Source organism: Festucalex cinctus, chromosome 10 (assembly GCF_051991245.1).
Source record: "Festucalex cinctus isolate MCC-2025b chromosome 10, RoL_Fcin_1.0, whole genome shotgun sequence".
NCBI classification, from domain to species: Eukaryota; Metazoa; Chordata; class Actinopteri; order Syngnathiformes; family Syngnathidae; genus Festucalex; species Festucalex cinctus.
This window is the reverse complement of record NC_135420.1, coordinates 22,490,720-22,513,686: the sequence shown is the minus strand read 5'-3', so window position 1 is coordinate 22,513,686 and position 22,967 is coordinate 22,490,720. Positions and strand designations below refer to the sequence as shown.

The following is a 22,967-nucleotide window of genomic DNA, read 5'->3' as shown; positions in this document are numbered from 1 at the left end:
GCCTCTGAAGAGAACAGTTGAAGCAATGATAGTTGGCCAGGCCCAGCAGGTGGCAGCAGAGTATAAGAGATGTTGCAATAGGCTGTTTTCCCGACAGTTTTAAACAGATTTGTGAATAATGTTGAAACTATAGCTATATTATCATGCTAACTGCTGCAAAATGGAAACAGATAGAAATATACTTTTTTTGTCCTGATGAAAGAAGAGACTAATATTTCTTTTGGTAGGTTCCATATTTTTTTTTATAGTAATAGAACAATATTCTGTGGGCCTTCAATCAAATTAGTCAAAATACAGTAAAACAACCGGGACCGAAGGGAAATGCTTCAGTGAAAATGGCCGGAAGTGAATGAGTTAAATAAACCTACCGAGTAAAAAAGTTCCTGTCATGACTGGGCCATGCCAGGGTTAAGTTTGGGTCATGACCGTGAGGTCAAGTGTCTGTTTTGAACTGATGTAACCATCATCTAGTTTCAACTGGTCTTAAGCTATGTGATGTCATGAGCTATGTGATGCCAATAATCTTTAATCCCTTTATCTGGTCAACAGCCAATCAGATAAATCCATGTCTGTCCTGTTACCAGCCACAACCAATGAGATCGATTCACTGTCTATATGAGCTGTCTGAGAAATGTGTTTTCTGTCGGATTATTTTTCTGTCCAGCTGGCCACCTGCTTCTCTCTTCCTCATTGCCTTCTCGTTGTTTCTGGTCAAGTCAAGTTAGTTCCACGCCTTTTGATGCTATGCGAATAGAGTGTTAAAACTCTTATTTGTGTCTGCAGATCCGTTCTTTCCCCTCATAGAAACACACAGTCACGCATAAAGTGAACACTGAGGGAATCTGCAAACGTGCCAGTCATGGCTGCTACTCGACGGTGGGGCGACAACACATACGCACACACAAGGACACGCAGATGAAGAAGAGGATGGCTGGTGATGGATGGTTGAATGAGCAAGGCCTCCCTGGATAAATGTCACTCAGGATTAGAGCGTTATGACAGACACAAGCCCCTTTGACACACTCACTGGCGCGCACGCACACGCACGCTTGTGATCGATGGCAGGTAGAGTACAGTCGGGCCCTCCAGGACAGCCCCAGGCGTCGCCCCCGGCAACTGTAACCTCCTGTCCGCTCAATGCATCACTCTCAACCAGGAGGCTTCTCCATCAACGTTGTCACACACGGAATTGCGTCTTTCCCATCATGCAACAGGGTCGCACCTTGCCCTCCGCGACGGGCTCACCTTTGACCTTCTCGGCAAGGTTCGGCCATCAATTCTTTGCTTACGGAGACCTGGAGTCCACTTGTCAGAACCGCATACAATGTTTATGTCATTCTTACATAGCAAGACCTTCAAATCGGGTCAAAGCCAATAGGTAAGCAGAGCTGCATTGTTGTGCACAATTCCACCGAATTATAAAGCAATATCTTAAATGGCAATGGGCAAGTACCAATACCAGGTATCAGTATCGGGCCGACCTTATTTCAAGGTATCGGTACTCGCGACAACAGCTGATATGCCAGTGCCCATTTTACGATCAGACGAGAAATTAGAAACAACATAACAACATGCTATAATGAGATTTCTTTAAAATGATCCATCATTGTAATGTTTCTGTGTGGATTTTTTTGTATCAAAAGTACGAGTGGTATCGGTACTTTTATCAGTATCAGTTGAGTTGAGTACTTGTACTGGTATCGGTCTGAAAAAGTTGTATAAGACAGTGTCGCAGGAAATTATCCTACTTCATTTATGAATTAATCTGGATAGATATGTAATACAACAATACTCACAGGCATATATTCTTTATCCTCTGCTAAGAACGACTAACATTACTGCTGTACTGAGAAGCCAAGAGAGAAGCAGAGTCGCCTTTACAATCAGTTTGTAAATGCAGATTACAAACTATTCTGACTTTCATGTACGGTCTTTTAGTAAATTCACAAAGCTGAAAAGTGCTATGTAAATAAAGTTGCCTTGCTTTGTCCAAAAAAAAAATAAAATAAAATTGTCGATGCTGTCAAGTCAGTTACAGTCCACGACAAGTGTCGGTTACGGGTCCAGTTTCTGAGATGCTGTAAATGGGCGGCGTGGGAACGTGGTCAGGTATTCTTGTTAACTTCAGCGGTGCAAAAAAAACGATCACCCGTCTCGTAAACGGAAGCAAAGTGTAAGCTCAATAATGCTTAATGGTCTCGCTCGTTACATTTATTAGACATTAGGGAGCAGAGGCTCGATCGTCGCCGGCTACCGGCTAACAATCGGTGAGCGTCATCGAGCTTCCTGGGATTAGCCGTGATCCGGTCTCTAGAAATGTGCGCACTTGTTATTTTGTCATGTGTTTTTTTCTGGCAGCTGGTGCGGTTGTTTTCGCGATCTCCCGATGCAACCGCAGCTGGGACGATTCCGGAGCAACACTCGACGTTTGCGACGTCTGCGCGTTAGCTCACCTCGCCGGAAGACAAAGCGCTCGCTCCAAGCCCCACAAAGGAAAAGTCGGTTCCAGCCCGGCAAAGATTGATTTAGCGCATAAAAGCTGGCACTTGACTGACGAGACGCGTATGCAAATCGCACGACGGCGAGTGTAAAATGCGATGATAAAGTGCGACTCATCGGGGAAACAAATTGCCTGGCGCGTTTGCTGACGCCGGCGTTTTTTCTTTATAGCGCCGCCGCGTGACGGCTGTTGAGTTTATGAAGATGCTTTCAACTACGAGTTTGTGCCGTTAAAGCGTTTAGGTGAGCTCGTCGAAAGCAGACGGATTTTTTTTTATAATATAGAAGACATAACAGGTCATCAGAAATGGAATCATTTCAGTTTTCTATTGCTTCAAAGCAGAAATCCAATACAGTTATTTAGGATCATGAATATTGAACTTTTCATTGAATGATTTCTATCCATCTATCCACCTATCTATGTATCTATGCATCTGTGTATTGATCTAGCCATCCATCCATCCATCCATCCATCCGTTTTCATCCATCCATCCATCCATCCATCCATCTGTTTTCATCCATCCATCCATCCATCCATCCGTTTTCATCCATCCATCCATCCATCCATCTGTTTTCATCCATCCATCCATCCATCCGTTTTCATCCATCCATCCATCCATCCATCCATCCATCCGTCTCTGTTTTCATCCATCCATCCGGCTATCCATCCATCCATCTATTCATCCATCTCTGTTTTCATCCATCCATCCATCCATCCCTCCATCCGTTTTCATCCATCCATCTGTTTTCATCCATCCATCCATCCATCCATCATCTATCTATCCATCTACCATCCATCCATCCAACCATCCATCCATCCATCCGTTTTCATCCATCCATCTGTTTTCATCCATCCATCCATCCATCCATCATCTATCTATCCGTCTACCATCCATCCATCCATCCGTCTACCATCCATCCATCCATCCATCCATCCAACCATCCATCCATCCATCCATCCGTTTTCATCCATCCATCTGTTTTCATCCATCCATCAAGAAGTAGGGTTTCCAATAAGGTTTCAAGCCAGATTTATGGTTACTGTCTCATGCTTAATACATCAAATATCAAACATTTACTTCATCCATCCATCAATTCATTGGCAAATTAATAATCAAAACCATAGCATAACATCTTTAGTATTTTGTACTCACGGTCGATACAGAACTGATCATCAAAAGATCAGCCGTCAGGATTTATAACTTGATATTCCTCAACTGTCAACTCTCTAACACAATTTTCGGGCAAACTTTTATCAGAATGATTTTTCCATATCAGAGAAAGGAACCCTTCTGATTTTCAACATTGATCCGGGCTGCCTTAGGTCGCCATTGTCAAAGTTACAACTTCCAATCGATCGTCAGACTTTGAGGGAGTACAAATCGAGTTCAAAAGAACGTGTTTATTTGTGTTTTTTTGGGGGGGGAGGGGGGGGGGGCAATCAATAGGCAAGTTAACATCAATCATTCGGATCAAAGATCAGCTTGATACCTTTGCACTTGTACAATGACTTCTGTGTCAATTCTAACTTCAGATAATCTTTTGTTTTACTGTGAGGATCAAAAAGTCGACCGTGTTCGTTTCTCTCTGATATTGCATTATCACTTTGCTGTGAGACATATCAAGTTGTTTGCGGTGTTGGGGGCGAGCGCCAGTTGCGTGAGGCAGATGATAAATGCCTGTTCATGTGCGTATGTTTGTTTTTCCCGTCTCGTCTCGGCCGATTATAATTTTCAACCGAGACCTGCACTGATTTCAGATGATCTTCAAAGCCAAAGTCCAAGCAAGTTCAAAGCTTGCAAAAGTTACAACTTTTAAGGCATTCGTCTTATATTTGCTCTCATTGTCATTATCTCCGTTGTCTACCAAACTTTGCCACCTGCTGCACTGACCTGGCCCACACGAGTCCAGACGCGAGCCTGTCTGCGCGTGAGGGTGTTGCGTGCGCACACAAATGTGCCCCGAGGCAACGGCTCCCCGGTTTGCGGCTGCGGATCAGCCGCATCTGATGCCAAGGTCACTTTTGAAGGAGCAGATAGATAGAACTTTTAAATTGTGGAGACAGTCGCCTCCTGAGAGGAGACTGGGGGTCATTTTCTTGTTGCGTGTTGCGGCACTATGATGGCATCTTCGGAGTGGAAGTTTTTTTACTCTCCTGTGTCCATTTGCTAAATGAAGCAACAGCTATGCTCCCAGTTCAGGAGCCATGTCCTTTGGAAGTTCCATTTGAGGGCGTTTGATGATGTCAAAACATGACTCAAAGTCTGGCCTGAAAGGCTCCTTCAGATGTGCCATTGCTACTATCCTTTGTGGCCTGCCCTGAATAAGAATTTCAGGAAAGCTTGATCACGATTCATCATCCGTGCTCATGTGTTGTTTTTCTCCTCAATATACAGCAGTAGACTTTGACTTACAGAGACTTGGACTTGACTTTATTGAACTAAGGTGTTGTTTATTTCAGATAATAGCCGATGCTTAGCCAATGTTGTGGCTTGAAAATGCTAACAATAGAAAAAAAAAGCAGTAGTTTGGCAGATAGTAAAGATTTCTTTCAAAATTAGCGATTGCTTCAAACTATCACTCCTACTTGAAGTTCACTTTCAAACTAAACATAAAACAACGTTGTGAACACATTCATTTTGTCTGAGAGAAGTCAGCTAGCTTAATGCTAAAACAATGAAAAAGATGGGTTAACAAAACTAGCATTGGTTATAGTATCAATTACGCCATTTAACTCATTCACTCCCAGCCATTTTCACAGAAGCAGTCCCGTTCGCTCCCGGCTGTTTTACTGGATTTTGACTGATTTTGCAAGGCCCACAGAATATTGTATTCTAAATCTATAAAATCATGGAACCTATCAAAAGAAAGACTAAAGTCTCTTCTTTCATCAGGAGAAAAAAAAAGTATATTTCTATCTGTTTCCGTTTTGCAGCAATTAGCATTAGAAGAGAGCTAAGTTTCATCAGTTTTCACAAATCTATTTAAAATTGTAAGTAATTGAGCTTTTTTTCTAGATGGCCCTGGTTGATCTCCTTTGTTCTGCTGCCACCTGCTGGCCGTTTGTGTAATAACTACCATTTCTGCAACCGTTCGTTGCAGTTGAGAGGCTGCATCAAAGCCTTCCGTATGCTCTAGCATAAAAAAACCAAATTAAAAAAAAGAAAGAAAACGTATAAATACGTCTTTGGGACACTTAGAACATTAAAAAAAACAGTCATACGTTATTGCGAGCAAATGAGTTAATATTTGCATTTGCGGACGGATTTTCATGCTTTGTTTGTTTTCTGTTCAAATATGTGTTGAAAAAGTGTTTTCTTTCTAAATTAAGGTTGAATTTGTTTTAGTAAGTTTAAAAGTGTGTGGGCGGGTGAAACTAGAGGACAAAAGTCTTTATTTGGTGCACCAAAATGGAAAAATTGTGGTTAGTATATATGTATCTATATTAAAAATTCATTTGTCTCATTCCTTCTTCGCACCTGTCTTGGAACATAGAGGCCTCAAATATCACATCTGATACATTTGGCGACGTAATATATTTTCCAGTAAGCTAACATATGGAATGACACTCAAAAGTCACATCATAAATCAGTTCTTTTTTTTCCACTAAGTGAAGGATTCAAAAGTCAGTCAGTGATGTAAAATCGAGTTTGAAAGAAAGCTGTGAACACATTTGCGCAACAGTTCCTCCTTCTCATGTCGATTAAAGATACTTAGATGTCGTTTTGTCACCGTTTATCACTTGTCACAGACTTGAAGAGAGGCTCCGCCTTTGATAGGCTCGCCGCACTGCCGTGGTTATGAAGCCACAGCGCAGGGTTATTTTTAGAGGGTGCTAATTGTTGTTTCTCGACGTCGGATTTGAGGAAACACCTCGAGCAACTCGCGGAGTCAAAGAGGCAGACGGCTCGTCTCGCTGCCGCTTTGAGCGCGTCGTACTTCTTGCGGTGTTTAAACCACAACAAGGCGCGCTTGTGCAGTCTGCGCGAGGCTACAACATGAAACAGAATCCGCTGCGTGTACATCAGCTTTTTGATTAGCACTAATGAAAGCACGCAGATGGTTGTGGTTTGTCGGAGTATTTTTTGGGGCGGGTAATGAGTTGAATCTGACGCACACATGCTGCAGCGTGTTGTAATGTTTACCGACATCAACACAAACATCAAGCTGATCTGATGAGATCTGGCAGAAAATACGAGCATCTGAATGGAGATTTTCCATGTGAAACTGCGCAATCTGGATCTGATCAGGATTAAACTTGGTTTGACATTACAGCTTTGGGCCTTATATCAAATAGGATTTGAGCACTATAAGCATCTTAAGTTGTTAAACACTGTTCCATGTCAATTATTGCCAAAGTGCAGTCTGGATCCGATTGAGAGCAGCAGTTTGTCTTCTTTTTTTTAGGAAAGTAAAACATCAATTCATTGTTTTAAGGAGCTACAACATCAAGTAGTTTGTATTTTATTCAGAATACAAAACAAAACCGAAACAGTTCATTTTTGTTTGAGGAAGGTACGACATCAAAAGTGTTTTCTTTTGACCAAAGTAAAACATTCACAGTTTGTCTTCTTTTTAGGAAAGTACAAAATATATTAAGTTTCTTATTAGAAAACGAACAACATCAATCAATGAGCCCCTTTTTTCAAAACCTCAATAGGTTGTTTATGTTTTAGGAAAGCACAACATCAACAGTTTGTCTTCTTTTTAGGAAACAAACCTCAAAAGTGCCTTTTGGTTGTACAAAGTACAACACAAAAAGGGTGCCTTGTTTTTAGGAAAATGTGCCATAAATAACTTTTATATATATATATATATATATATATATATATATATATATATATATATATATATATATATATATATAAACAGGAAAGTGCAAAATCAATTCTCTTCTTTTCAGGAAAGTGAAACAATCTTTTTTTTTGTAGGAACTTGGGAGCTCAAGAGTTTGTCTTCTTTTCAATGAAACGCAACATCAATAGTTTGTCTTCTTTTTTTTTTTTTTTAGGAAAGTACAACATCAAGGAGTTTGTATTTTATTCAGAATACAAAACAAAACCGAAACAGTTCATTTTTGTTTGAGGAAGGAACGACATCAAAAGTGTTTTCTTTTGACCAAAGTAAAACATTAACAGTTTGTCTTCTTTTTAGGAAAGTACAAAATATATTACGTTTCTTATTAGAAAACGAACAACATCAATCAATGACCCCCTTTTTTCAAAACCTCAATAGGTTGTTTTTGTTTTAGGCACAACATTAACGGTTTGTCTTCTTTTTAGGAAACAACCCTCAAAAGTGCCTTTTGGTTTTAGAATGTACAACATATAAAGTGTGCCTTGTTTTTAGGAAAATGTGCCATAAATAACTTTTTAATTTTTTTTTAATATAAACAGGAAAGTGCAAAATCAATTGTCTTCTTTTTAGGAAAGTGAAACAATTTTTTGTTTTTAGGAAATCGGGAGCTCAAGAGTTTGTCTTCTTTTCAATGAAACGCAACATCAATAGTTTGTCTTCTTATTTCGTCAAAGTACAATGCGGAAATGTCTTGGTTTTTTTTGTGTGCATTTATGATTGTGACGTTTGTGAGTGCGCCTGTGTGCCGTCCGCCTTCTGTCAAGGTGTCACAGCGGGATTCAAACAAAAAAAAAAAAAAAACAAAAAAAAAAAAGAAGAAGAAAAAAAAGATGTCCTCATCCTGTCATGCAACACTGAATCCGCTCCCCCTACGGGCCTGCACCGCGGGCCACTCGTGCACCATGACAATCATTACAAGAGGCATTCTTATGTGCGTGTTCATGCGCGTGTGCTTTCTGTAAGAGCATCAAGTATCCCCTCAAAACCCAGCAGCCGTCTTTTCATGCCAACAACAAAGTGTCTCCTCTCGTCAATTGAAGTCACGCTCCCGCTCCTTTAATTATTTTTTTTGTAAACTATTCCTAATGAAGCCGCTCCCTTGCATGGCTCGGTCGGGATGCTGGAATAGAGTTAAAGCGCAAAGCGGTACCGAGGAACATCACAAGAGGACCCCACCTGCTAGTGTGTGTCAACCTCAGCGGGGGGACGAGCACAGTTTCATCACCTCCACAACGGAAAGGCTCATTCAATCGCATATATTCAAACTACAATGAAAACTCTCCATTCATACTCAAAGAACTGATTGTTTATCTTCATTAAGGTGGAAAGTGAGCTGGAGCCTAGCTTATTATTATTATTATTTTTTTTACAACGGCCGAGAGTCGGGGTACAACATGGACTAGTCGCCAGCCCATGTGGAATGGAATGAAATAATGTGGAATGATCCATCCATCCATCCATCCATCCATCCATCCGTCCGTCCGTCCGTCCGTCCGTCCGTCCATCCATCCAACCGTCCGTCCATCCAACCGTCCGTCCGTCCATCCATCCATCCATCCATCCATCCATCCGTCCATCCATCCGTCCGTCCATCCAACCGTCCGTCCATCCAACCGTCCGTCCATCCAACCGTCCGTCCATCCATCCGTCCATCCGACCATCCGTCCATCCAACCGTCCATCCATCCATCCATCCATTTTCTTGACCACTTATTCCTCACAAGGGTTGTGGGGGGTTCATATGAAATGATATTAAAATATGTGGAATGATATTGGTGAAAAATGTGCACTATGATGATGAAAAAATGTCATATGGACCGATGTAGAATGAGATGGAATGAGGAGGAATTATATTGATGTAAAATGTGCAATAGGATGGTGAAAATGTGGCATAATATGAAATAATATATATAGAATGATAAGGAATGATATTGGTGAAAAATGCCCAAAATGATCATGAAAAATATGGCATGATATGGAATGATGTGGAATTATACTGTTGTTGTTGTGTTTTCCGGAATTTCTGGTTAAAAATCGTTCCAAAGAAGAAATAAATGAAGTGAACATTTTGAATTTTGCATGGGAATGATGTTAATCTGTTTTGCTTTATGTGTCATTGGGAATGAATGGGGAATTTTTGGATGAAAAATGTGGAATTGTGGAAAAACTGCAATTTGTGAAATGAAAAAAAAATAATAGCAGGCATGACATGATTTTTTGGAATATGTTGAAACTGTAATGGTGAGAATTAGTCATGAAATGAAGGAGAAACACGTTAAAAAGTGATGTGAATAAAATAGAGTTAAATGGTAGCTTCCAGGTGGATTTGACTGTAACTGCTTCTGGATATACAGTAATTGCTACTATATTTACATTGTGGTCACAGCAGCACCATTTGCCTGAAATGTAGTCCCAATAGGATTTTGTCTATTTTTTTTCCTTATATTTAAGTTTTGTGGTTTCCCACAAACACCAGTATTGTCTTTTCTGGCCCAACATGCCCTTTACAAGTCTCACATTCTGTTAAGGCTTCCTACGGACAAAAGGCGGACATCAGGTAGCTTGGACACGTTTGTGTCGAATGAAGCTCCCTCGCATGGATTACGAAAACCAAAGTTGGTGTGGAGTCTGCGGACATGGCATTAGTTGCTACTTTCCCTGTTCAAAACATTCCCAATGAGGACACAACGTTTAGAAAAGAAGATAGAAAAAAACATACTGTCCTAAAATATCGGCGTTCTCGACTGTTATTGGCCTGCTCTGTTGTCAGGCCTGTCAATATCACACAAATAACAAACGTCCTTTTCAGTACTCAGCAGGGCGAACGTGTTGTCCTCTATTGAGTGTGTGTTTGTGTGTATATAACGTATGTGTGTGCGTGAGAGAGACCAGGATGTTTTCTCCTTTTGTGCAAATTATGAGCAGGGAGCCAACTGTTGCTATGGCGACCGTAGTTAGTAATGCGGCGGAGGAGCCGAACACACTGAGACGATGGCGACGTGCACAAACTATTATACACACGACATAACACACACACACGCACGCACGGCACGCACGCACACACACACACAATGCTGGTTAAATAAAAAGCTTTTAGTTCTATATCTTTTTGCACGTGATGTTTTTGACCATGAGTGTGTCATATGGGCTGCTTATTACAGAGAGTGGGCAAGTGAGGCCTAAAAAAATCACCACCACACATTAACAGAAGCCCAGAGGTGTAGATTGTGAAGGAGTTCATGGGTATAAGTACTTTAAGAGTAATTTTCCTGTTTGTTATTTTTATTTAGCCAGCATCCATCCATCCATTTTCTTAACCGCTTTGTCCTCACAAGGGCCGCGGGGGGTGCTGGAGCCTATCCCAGCTGGCTTCGGGCAGTGGGCGGGGTACACCCTTGAACTGGTTGCCAGCCAATCGAAGGGCTTATTTAGCTAGCAACAATATGAAATTACATTTATTATTTTCGGGAAATAGGCAGATGAAGGAGACTGCAGCAAAAAGGACAAAGATGTCAATAAAAGAAGACGTCCCATTAGAAGATTTTGTTGGATTTTTATTTTTTTGCCCTCTCGTATCCACTTCTGGCCCACAATGACAACCACAACAGCACCGAGCCAATTCAATTCCATCTCGGGTTTGATTGGCGGGAACAGATCTGATTAGCTCTCGTGGAGAACGCACATTCAGACGCATGCGTGCGTGCACACACACAGAATTCCCCGGGGACAAATATTAGGCTGAATGGGCTGCAGCGATCGCTCCGGATAGACTGCACATGTGCATAATATCCACACCAGAGAAGATAATGTGTTGGCTAATCACACACCAGAGACAAGCAAACACACACGCATAGAACACACTATTGTTTTCTTTTTTTTATGTGTGCTGTCAGTCGTTATTCTATTTGCACCATAAAAAAAAAGGCAGATGGGGTTGTGCGTGTGTTTTGTTTGGACACTGCGTGAATTATGACCATAGTCACACAAATGGACAGTTTAGAGAGTAACTCCCCAAAGTCAGACGGTTAATTTTGAAATATTAGCCCACAACACCTGTTTCACTGATGGACATGAAGTTTGCCAAATCAGAACTGGACACACAAGAAAAAATCTCAGGGGTCAGGGAGAGAAATTCGGCCATTTTGGATTGAAGCAGCCCTTTCTCCCTTCATAACGCCCACTGTGAAAGTGAGAAAAACAATTGGCCCCGAAACACAGGCTTCACCAATTGACAGAAAAATTGTTTATTGGAATTGGACGTCGGAAAAAGTCTCAAGGTCTCATGTCCAGAAAGTCGGCCATTTTGGTTTAAATCAGCCAATTCTTTACTCTGTTACACCCCATTGATAGTTTGAAAAAAATTAGACCTCAGCAACTGTTTCACTGATCGACAAAAACAAAAATGGGTGGAAACATCTATCATAACTGGACACACCAAAAAGTGTCATGGAAACATGACTGAAACTGAAAAGGAAGTTGGCCATTTAGTCTTCAATAAACCCAACATATAATGTATGTTTTGGGAATGCAGGAATCCTTTTGGGACACATCCAACAAACACAAAATCACTTTAACTCATTTGCTCCCAATAACGTATAAATACGTTTTTTTAATGTTCTAAGTGTCCCAAAGACGTATTTATACGTTTTTTTGTTTTTTTTTTATGCTAGAGCATACAGAAGGCTTTGATGCAGCCTCTCAACGGCAAAGAACGGTTGCAGAAATGGTAGTTATTACATAAACGGCCAGCAGGTGGCAGCAGAGCAAAGGAGATCAACCAGGGCCATGTAGAAAAAAAACTCAATTACTCACAATTTTAAATAGATTTGTGAAAACTGATGAAACTTAGCTCTCTTCTAATGCTAATTGCTGCAAAACAGAAGCAGATAGAAACATACTTTTTTTCCCTGATGAAAGAAGAGACTTTAATCTTTCTTTTGATAGGTTCCATGCCTTTATAGCAATCGAACACAATATTCTGTGGGCCTTGCAAAATCAGTCAAAATCCAGTAAAACAGCCGGGAGCGAACGGAACTGCTTCTGTGAAAATGGCTGGGAGTGAATGAGTTAAGAGAAATTTGACCAGGATATGAAGCACAAAGAAAACATGTGAACTCCACACAAGAAGGCCAGAGCCCAGATTCAAACCCAGAACCCTCAAAACTGCGAGGCAGACATGCTAACCACCGTGCTACCCAGACAACGGTCATTGCTTTTCAAAAAGTTTTGAAGAAAAAGTGTTTGGCAATGGAGTGTTGCCTCATTGGGCATTCAGAAGCAATTTTGAGTGCGAGATGGACCCAATCTCTGTGGATTTAGCGAGGATTAAGTGGGACTTTTGCACTCTGAGAAGCGCTTGACCGCTAATAATAGGAGCAACCCGTTGGCCGTTGTGCCAAGCGGGGAAAAAAAAAAAAGCCACGCTCCTTCAAAACGACAAAGGCCAGGGGTTATCTCTCCCTTTGTCATGGTAATTGAATAAAAAAAAAGGAAGAGAGGAGCCATAGAAAGCTAAAAAAAAAAAACAAGTCACAAAGGAAGTGACACAGCGTGCGATGGATGCAACGCTGGCTCGTTCTCATTCAAAGCGGAGCTGTGAGACAAAAGGCGGCAGATTAAACAGCTCTGCCTCACATTAGTCTCTTTTTGCCCGTCGCGAATCCTCCCGCAAGGTCATTTAGCAGTCAGGAGGACGACGACGTCGGACGAGCCTGCTCGGGGACGCTCTTCAATAATGATGGGGCCATTTTCATTTCACGAGATGACGGGGGGGGCAATAAATATCCAGATGCGCGCGTGACGCGCGTGCGGGCGCAGATGACGTCAGACGCACAACAACAGGAACGTTAGCAAACTGCTCTTCTACTGTTTTCGATTGTGTGGCAGTTGCATTGGACTTTCATCACACTGCGCCATTTGTGTGTGCGTGCGTGTACATGTACAAGTGTTTTAGTGCGTGTGCGTGTGTGTGAGGAGGAATGACCCAGATGAGAGGAGTGATGAGTTCCTGCTGTGAGTCTGAAGTGTGTCGACATGAATGTGTCTTTTTCACGTGGGTTATAATACGTGCTAACATTATTTTTTTTTTATTTTATTGAACATATAAACAGGCAAAAAAAAAAAAAAAAAAAAAAAAACAGAAATCAAAAGAAAAGAACAGAAAAGAGCCACATTGTTGCATCCTGGCGAATGAAGAAATTTTTTCTTCTGATTTTTGGGATTTAAATTGTTTCTACTTTTGCTTGGATTTTGTCAAAGTTTCTGAGTTTTTTTTTGTTTGTTTTTTTAAAAATATTTTTATTTCAAATTTTCAAGTTTTTCCACTTATTTTTTTTCCTTTTGGACATAAAATTATAATATTCACCAATCACATAATTTGCAACATCAACATTTTATATATATTTTTTCTGTTTTTATTTTCACTTTTGATAAATTATTACTCATCATTTTAATGTTTCCATTTTGATGTATAGTATAATACAAATTTTTAATTAGTACTTTAATTTGGTGTCATTTTTTATTTTTTTTATATTTGTATCTAATGGTGCACATAATTAATTTTGAAGCGACCTAGTTATTTTGTAGTTATTTATCAAAAAAATATGAAAAATATGAAAATATGTATTACATTGTTTCTTCCTATTATCGATTTTGTTTAATTTGTTTTTATTTTTATACTTTTTTTCTTTTTTTGTTCTATTTTTAAGATACTTTAATTCTTTTTATTTATTTATTTATTTAAACTTTTTCTGGGGATGTTCAATAACACTTTTTTTTTTTCCCAAACAGATACCACTACGAGTATTCAACTCTTGAGTAGTCACCAAGTACCGACACCATTAGAAATTTTAATAAATAACTCCCCCCAGAAAGACCCACAATAACAAAAAAAATTGAAAAGAAAGACCTATATATACCAATATAGCATTTTCCAAATTGCACGAAATAAATATTGATTTTCTATTCTCCTAAATTCTGACTTCTAGGTCAATATGGTATCGGCCATCATCAATGATACCTTAAAAAAAAAAAAGCTGGTACCTGGTCGATGCCGCTACACATTACTACTTTTTTCACTTTTATCTTACTTTTAGATCATTTATTTCAAAACTAAGATTTAATTTTACCTTTTTTTAAATTGTTCTAAGATTGAGCATATTTATGACAAAAGTTCCTTTTTTTTTATTTTAAATATTTTTTTATTATTTAAAAAAAATATATTTTTCTATTTTAAATAAAATTTTTCTATGTATTATTGCTTTCTAGATTCATTTTTTAGACTTATTTCTGTTGTTATTTTTTCCCATTTTGTTAGTTTAATAAAGCCACCTATTTTTATGTTTCTACAATTTCGATTTTTCATTTTTTGTTCTAATCTTTTAATGTAACTATTGTATCTCCACACATTACACAAGCATTTTCCTCTGACATATTTATCATTACATTTTTATATGATCATTTATTGCCTCCCCACATTGATTTCCTTCAGGGATCAATAAAGGTGATGCAGCACCCACTGACACAAGGTTGAAGGTGCTGTGCATATGTGCGTGCGTGCGTGTATGTGAGGAAGTGAAAAGGCAAACAGGAGATGTTAAAGCGCCCCCAAGTCTCAATGCTGAAGGCAAACCATTAATCTTACCTCTCATATGCACTTCTGGGCTTCAATCCCAGCCAAGTGTGTGCGTGTGCACGTGTCTCAATGTGTACGTGTGCACGTGCGAGAATGCGTCTTCATCTCCCCCAAATATAGAGAGGAGTGAGAATGATGAACATGATTTCCACTGTGGCGAAACAAAGGTGTTTCGAAATAGGACATAAGGGGCACCCGCTCGCACACCCGCTCGCACGCACGCACCTGCCACCTGTGTGTGTGCGTGTATCTGTTTGCTTGTGTGTCAGCTGTAGCCGAGTCCAGCTTTTTTTTTTTTTTTTTTGTGCTACATCAGTCAGGCGCTTATTTGGGGGGGGGGGGGGGTGCTACATGCCAGTCCCGCAATCAGCCAGGTGGCTCCGAGCAGCTGGGCTCCTGGCCCGGACAACTTTGGCCCCCAACATGTCACACACACACCTGCTCTGGGGCCTGCCTGTACTTCTGACGTACATCAAATTTCATTTCAACAGAAAAAACAACTTGATGTCTTTTTTTTTTTTTTTTTGTCCCTAACCAGGGTTTTTTCTGTGTAAAAAATTCAGAGGCGGCCACCTCGCTGAAGGAGGGCGGCTGCTAATGGTATCGGTCAACACTGCGATTACCAATACCTTAAAATAAGACTTGTATTGGCACCGATACCGATATTTTTATTTAACTAAAACTAAGGAAAAACTACAACTAAAATTCAAAAAACAATTTTGTTAACAAAATAAAATAAAAACACTGCGATTACCGATACCTTCAAATAAGACTTGTATTAGCACCAATACCGATATTTTTATTTAACTAAAACTAAGGAAAAACTACAACTAAAATTCAAAAAACATTTTTAATAAAATAAAATAAAATAACAAATATGCTTTTTAAAAAACAAAAACTAACTGAAACTACATTTTACGTTTTACAAAAAGCTAACTAAAACTAACTATAATTACAGCAAAAAATGTCCGTTTTAATATTTGGTAATTTAATGCGTGAGCCTTTGGGGATAAATTTGAATTTAATTTTACGTAGATTCATTTGGATATTGAGGACATTTGAAAGTGTGTCACACAGGAGTGATGTCATCTAGCAGCAGCCAATAGAAAAGCGCCTTCAGATGACGTCGCTCCCATGGTGTTTTTTTTTTTTTTTTTTTTTTTTTTTTAAAACACTGCAGACAAGTAATGCACATTTAAAAAAATAAATAAAATAAAATAAAATAAAACTAATACTAAAACTAACTAAAACTAAAGTAAAACTAAGTATTTATTAAATAACTAAAACTAATAAAAACTAACAGAACCACCCTGAAAACCAATTAAAATTAAAACAAAAAAATAAAAAATAAATAAAAAACAAAATTAAAAAAAACCTCAAAAACGAAATAAAAAGTAACTCAAATGAAAATTCCATAGTCAGGATGACACCACCTCTGCCTCAACTTGAGCCAGGAAAACCCCCGATTGACTGGTATCGGCAGCCTCCTTAAGAACTCGATACAAATTTGAGCACGGGTCACGTTTGCGTGTACCTTTCCTCCTGGAGTCCCGCCTGAGGCTGCCGGGCCGAACCGCCGGCTGAAGCTCCGTCTCCGTCGACATCCTGGAGGTTGCGACCGGGCTGGGCTGGACTGGCGCGGCGGCGGTGGCGGCGGCGGGGGGCGCCGGGTGCGTGCGTGGGCGCCGGGTGCGCGTGCGTGCGTGGTGTGGCGGCGCACGGGCTCATGGGAGGGAAGGAAGCGGGGCTTTAGCCCTGACGCGGCGTCCGGCGCACACCCACGCCGAGCTGCATCGAGAAGGAAAAAAAAAAAAAAAAAAAAAAAGTTTGTTTATAAGTTTGTGAACTCATTTGCTCCCAAAGACGTATTTATACGTCGTTTTTTTTTTTTTTTTTTTTTTTTTATTATGCTAGAGCATACAGAAGGCTTTGATGCAGCCTCTCAGCTGCAAAGAACGATTTCAGAAATGGTAGTTATTACACAAACGGCCAGCAGGTGGCAGCAGAGCAAAGGAGATCAACCAGGGCCATTAGAAAAAAAGCTAAATTACTTACAATTTTAAATAGATTTGTGAAAACTGATAAAACTTAGCTCTCTTCTAATGCTAATTGCTGCAAAATGGAAACAGATAGAAACATACTTTTTTTCCTGATGAAAGAAGAGACTTTAATCTTTCTTTTGATAGGTTCCATGTTTTTATAGCAATAGAACACAATATTCTGTGGGCCTTGCAAAATCAGTCAAAATCCAGTAAAACAGCCGGGAGCGAACGGAACTGCTTCTGTGAAAATGGCTGGGAGTGAATGAGTTAATTAGTACAAAAGACAATTTGGTATTTTGGACCTAATCTTGGAATGTTTTGAACCATCAGCCACTTTCAGAAAGCGAGTGCAAAAGTTTTGCACTCGCTTGAGGATGAGCTTGTTTTGACTGCTGGCTAAGCATAACAATGAGCCGCTCTACTGGGCCTCGAGTGTATGTTGCCCGTGGTAACGGTGGAGTGTAGAGACCCGCTCGACACTTCCTGTCAATAATGCGTCTCAGCATGGCCGCCGCTTCAGTTAGCAGTCTTGCATTGTCAAGCTGAAGGTGAAAGCTGAAGTTTTTAGTCATCGTCACGTCGCATGTTTTTGTTGTTGTGAGCCAGTTTGGGGTGTTTTGGGTCTGTATCAAGTTGGTGGACACAGCTTTTGACATTGAACATCATAATGTTACATATTTTTGTTGTTGTTGCTGACAAATTTATGCTCCACACTTCTGATCAAAAGACCTTTATCACTGAAACAAAGCCGGCAGAAACAGGATGTTGTGATGACGCAAGACCGGCACACGTCAGGGTAAAAGGGGGGTCAAAGTCACAATCTCAAAAGGGGCATCAATTGGGGGTTAACCACTGATCTGAATACAGCATATGACTGGATAGCCGATAGCACATACACGACCGTGCAAGCCGCTGAAGAGACACGGCGGCCATCTTGCTGCTCCCATCTCGTGAGCAGACTGCTGTATAAACTATACAGTGCACGTACAGTTTAGACATAAAAATGGGGATTGATAGTTACTGTACTGTACTTGAAAAAAATCTAGTAAAGTTTTTTCACATCAGAAATTTTATTTAAACTTTATTTAGAATTTACTTAGAATTTCTGAGTGCATCATCCTTTACTTTTTCAAGTAAATATCACTCCTCATTTTTTCAGTGTAGGTATTTACTATTTTTTAACAAGTAAAAAAAAAATAAAAAATTTAAAAATCAACAAGTGGATGGCATGTGATGCTTTGAAGACCCCAATATTAGATTTGGCAGAGGCATCTTTTGTTGAATTACAGTTATAATTCTTTAATAAAAAAAAAATATATATATATACAAGTTCTGATTTTTTTGGGAGGTTTACAATTTTTTTTTTGTTAATGCATTTCAATGGGCATCAATTATAGACACCTTCTTAAAATAATTGAAATAAATGAAACATTTGCATCACGAGAAGATAATTTAAGCAAAAAAATAATTTTTGAAAAAAAAAAAAAGACTGAGGCAATTATTTTATTTATGGAGATTTTTGCTATTTGTAAGCCAGCCTGGTCCTTATATATAACAATGTGAGTAGTCCCAAATATTTATTTTTTTTCACATTTAGAATGAGATGAAAAACATAGGAGATGAATTAATTATTTTTTTGGGGTAAATACTGTACTTTTTTTTTTTTTTTAATACTGAACGTGCGGTATTCAAGCAGTGACAATCTGCGGGTAATTGACGACTCCTAAAAAGTCGCAATTGCCTTTTAGTGACGGCAAAGCACAACTTTTGTCTCAATAAAATTCCTCAACTCATTTTGACAAACTTGACACCGCCGCAACGATACTATTGCAATCGTGCTGAGGGCATCGTCGTCTCCACGATTTGCAGTCGACAACGCGTGGTCGACTGACAGCTGACAACAGAAGTCAAACACCCTTCGCAGATTTGCACCGCGAATACACGCGAACGCGCTCAAGCGTCGCCGGGTGCCAAAACAAGTGAATAAATCACCGAGGAGAGGCTTTCCCCCGTAGAATTTAAGACCATGACACCCCCCCCCCACCCCCCCTCTCCTCCCATCTACTTTTGCTCGAGTGCAGACTTGAATGAAATGAAAAGCACCGGGCGTTTGCTTGAGGAAAACGGGGACGACGGGAGGGGGTCTCCCAACAAGCAAGCCCCCCCCCCCACCACCTCCCCATCCACGGTGTTTCTATGTGAATAGAAGCCCCCCCCCCACACACACACACTGTAAGCCCGGTGGCGAGAGCAGATGAATTGAGAGCCTTTTAATTTGCTGCCGACAGAACAGAACAGAGTCCATTTAATTCCACCAGCCGAGGCCGTGTCGGAGAAACGCTGACAATATTCTTTATCTGGTCCAAACACACTGGAAAAGTGCGAGTCACTCCAATTACAGGCATTATCTGCAGGGCTGCTCCAGCAAATGGATGGATGCAGAGACAGAAAGAGAGAGAGGGAGGAATGGAGGGAGAGGTGAGTGGGAAGAAAAGTAAAGAGAGAGGACGGTAATGAACAAGGACTAAAAAGGGGGAGGAAGCCAAAGGAAGTAAAAATGCGGAGAGAAAGGATGGAGCGTAAAACCTTCCTTCCACACTCCTCCCACTCTTGCCTTTGTGTCCTCCAATTTTTGTTCATTCCCCCCGTTCGGGCCGAAGCCTTTCACGAGGCATCTGGAGCTCGGCTTGACAAAACGCAGCTTGGTTAATCTTCCACTCGGACCAGAAAATACACACACTTGACCCGCTGTTCACTTCAGACACTCCAAGACTGAACAACATCACTTCTAAGAAGACCTTTAAAGGCCCAGTCTGCCGGTTTGACTCTGGAAAAGGTACTTTTTAAATACAGGATTTAAACAAACAAACTACTTCTCAATTTACAGATCAGGGCTTGTCTTCATTTCTGGTGGTGATTTTGTCCTAAACCTCCACCCCCCAGCCTGTATTTTGCCATTTTGTTTTGTTTTGAGCGGGACGTTTCTGTGGAAAGACAGTGTTACCAACCCTCCAGCCAATCGCAGAGCGGGGGCTGGTGTGTCACAAACGGGGCCGGGCGAATTTGTCGGCTGCGTGACGTCACTCCTGCGGCAATTTGAAAGCACACACGGATTATTATTGATTTTTTTTTTTCACTCACTCACTCACTCACTCACTCACTCACATAGCTTACTCACTCCATGAGTGAGTGGAAACAAATAATAATCCGTGCGTGCTGTCAAATTGCCGCGGGAGTGACGTCACGAAGCCGACACATTCGCCCGGCCCCTTTTGCGACACACCAGCTCCCGCCCTGTGATTGGCTGGAGCGATGTAAACACTGTCTTTCCACAGAAACGTCCCACTGTTTAGAAAACAAACACAAAATGGCAAACTACAGGCTGGGGGCGTGGTGGTTTAAGACAAAATCACCACCAGAAATCAAGACAAGCCCTGATCTGTAAATTGAGAAGTCGTTTATTTGTTTAAATCCTGTATTTAAAAAGTGACTTTTCCAGTCAAACTGGCAGACTGGCCCTTTAAGACCAAACTTTTTTTCCCCCCCAATTTTTCCTGATCTAAATTTCAAAAAGGAAGCTCAATATCCCTTCCGACTTCAGCAACCGTGAGTGGGTTTAATTCACGAAAAACTGTCGACAGGTTGACAAACCCACGCCAGAGAATTTTTTTTTTTTTTTACAAAATTCAAATAAAGAGTTTTTAAAATTCCACCTACACAACCACAATGCGAGCAGTCCGACACATTGCTAACACAACAGCTGCTCGTCCGCGGCGAAGAAGTGGTAGAAATGTGCCACCGAGCCACTCGGCAGATGTCTCCTTGGCTCCGCACATATGCTCCTTCCTCTGGAGGAGGCCAGAAGAAGAAGAAGAAGAAGACGGCACTTCTTGGGGGTGAGTGCTACATCTCAGCGCCAGTGCCCAGAAGGGGGAAACACAGACATCTAAATCCCCCTCTTTAAGAAAATCCCTTGAGCTGTTCAACACGGAAGACATTCCCAGTATTGACCAGTATTGAGGCATCGTCATAATTATCTACAATGCAATGGTCAAATCTGACAAGCTCTTTATAGGGATATAGTTTGCAATTTAATTGGCGTCAGTTGTATTAGAGATGCAAGGATTCATTGATGAATTGATACAAAAAAAAATCGATAGTCAAATTAATCAAAAATGTGTTTTATTTACAATCAACCTTTTAAAAATCAAAATTTTCCAAATCAGCAGAATTTCATTCACTCGACAGTAAACATTCTTAGATGTCCTTCGTCCTCTATAAAGCAGATTGATTATATTTGTGTTGAATAAAAAGAAGACATTTATTACGTCGTTATTACGCCGTTATTATGGCGATATTAAAACTGCCACAATATCGTCGTTGTCACGTTCACAATATTTAAAAGGAACACATTTGTTATAAAAGTCAGGTTGATTTCCATTTGTGCAGTTCTAGCCCCCTCTAGTGGCTAGTTTATTAGTGCAATTTAATTTTTATTAGAGATGTTTTGGCCTTCTATGTTTGAAATCTATGCTAATTGTCAGATGAAGGGGAACCTAATTTGCTTGTGAAGTGATCAATGTGTCCTTGCATTAGCAAGTAAGTGCCTCCATATTGTTATTAGAGATTGTAGGTGGTTTATATGCATTGCTGTTATGTACAAAAGAACAATATTTTTTTTTTTTTTTTTAGTCTGAGCTCTCTTTTTTTACAATATTGTGACCTTTTTGAAATATCGCCAACGCCCCCACAATATTGTGACCTTCATATAGTGATAATATCGTATCGTGATGTTTGGATATTGTTATAGCCCTATTACAAACATCTGCTTTAACTTTGGAACACATTGATCAATATTTTAGCCAATTTCGGGACATCGTCATCCAAACCAGTAAACGAATCATGAAAATAAATAAATAAATAAATAAATAAATAAATAAATAAATAAATAAATCATGTTAGTGCACTTTTTGCACTGTTAATCTGAATAAATGTGTGGCAATTAAATACATTTTAAAAATCAGATTCATTGATTAATCTACAATAATTGAAATATTAATCAATTATGGAAATAGTTGAAGCCCTAAATTGTTATAATAATGTAATTGAGTGAATTGTGAGTGAATTGTATTGTATCTGGTGGCACGGTGGTTGACTGGTTGGCGCGTCCACCTCCCAGTAGTGAGGACGCAAGATCGAGTCCAGGTTCACATATATTGCAAAAGGGTCACATGGGTCTTAGAATCGGAGGTACGCATCCCGAATAACTCGCACTGTAGTGTAGCTTTTGACCTGGAAGTGAGTGAGCGGACGTCGGAGCTCAAAGTAGCGTCAGAGTGGGATGTGAACACGCCTCCCAGCATCTGGATTTAGCCGGTCGAGTCTGGCGGGCAGACCAGAGCGAGTCGTAAATTGGACGTCCATAAATGGGACGCTGCCAACAGGCTGGCCATGTCAGGATCCGTGCGTGCGTGCGCGCGTGTGTGTAACAGCAGCCTGAATCCTGCCAACAGGAACCTCGCGCCCAGAAATCAATAACGTCTGCCAGGCCAACGGAAAGGGAGAAACGGAGCTGGGATGTGTTTGGACACGACCCAACATCAGTGAGACACCTCGCACCCCCCCTCCACCGCGCTTTCTCCCCTTTCTCCATCTTCACAAGGTTACCTAAAAGGTTTGGGACATTCCCACCAAAGCGAAGTGAAAATAGAACAACGTTTGGTGCTGAATCTCATTGACCCACAATAATAAGTAGCGAATTTTACAGTCAGTTCCTGCTGATAATACCTGACACACAACGGCAAAGATAACAGATACATCTATGGAATTGTAATAGAAGACTAGGGCCGGACCAGGATAGGACAGGACAACAAGTCCAGGTGAGATCAGTTCAGAGCAACATCCATCTATTCTCCTGGGCCAAAAAAATGGGACAGT

At 40.4% G+C, this 22,967-nt stretch overlaps 1 protein-coding gene across 3 annotated transcripts in view; it reads right to left on the bottom strand.

The window, feature by feature from the left end:
* Window positions 1-22,967, bottom strand: part of dab1a (DAB adaptor protein 1a) — a 221,073-nt gene that overhangs the window by 46,431 nt on the left and 151,675 nt on the right. For all 3 annotated transcript variants that reach the window (XM_077534768.1, XM_077534766.1, XM_077534767.1), the window contains one exon: window positions 16,523-16,776. In XM_077534768.1, the coding sequence (XP_077390894.1) occupies window positions 16,523-16,592 (70 nt within the window). In that variant the 5' untranslated portion in view covers window positions 16,593-16,776. The remainder of the gene's footprint in view (window positions 1-16,522; window positions 16,777-22,967) is intronic.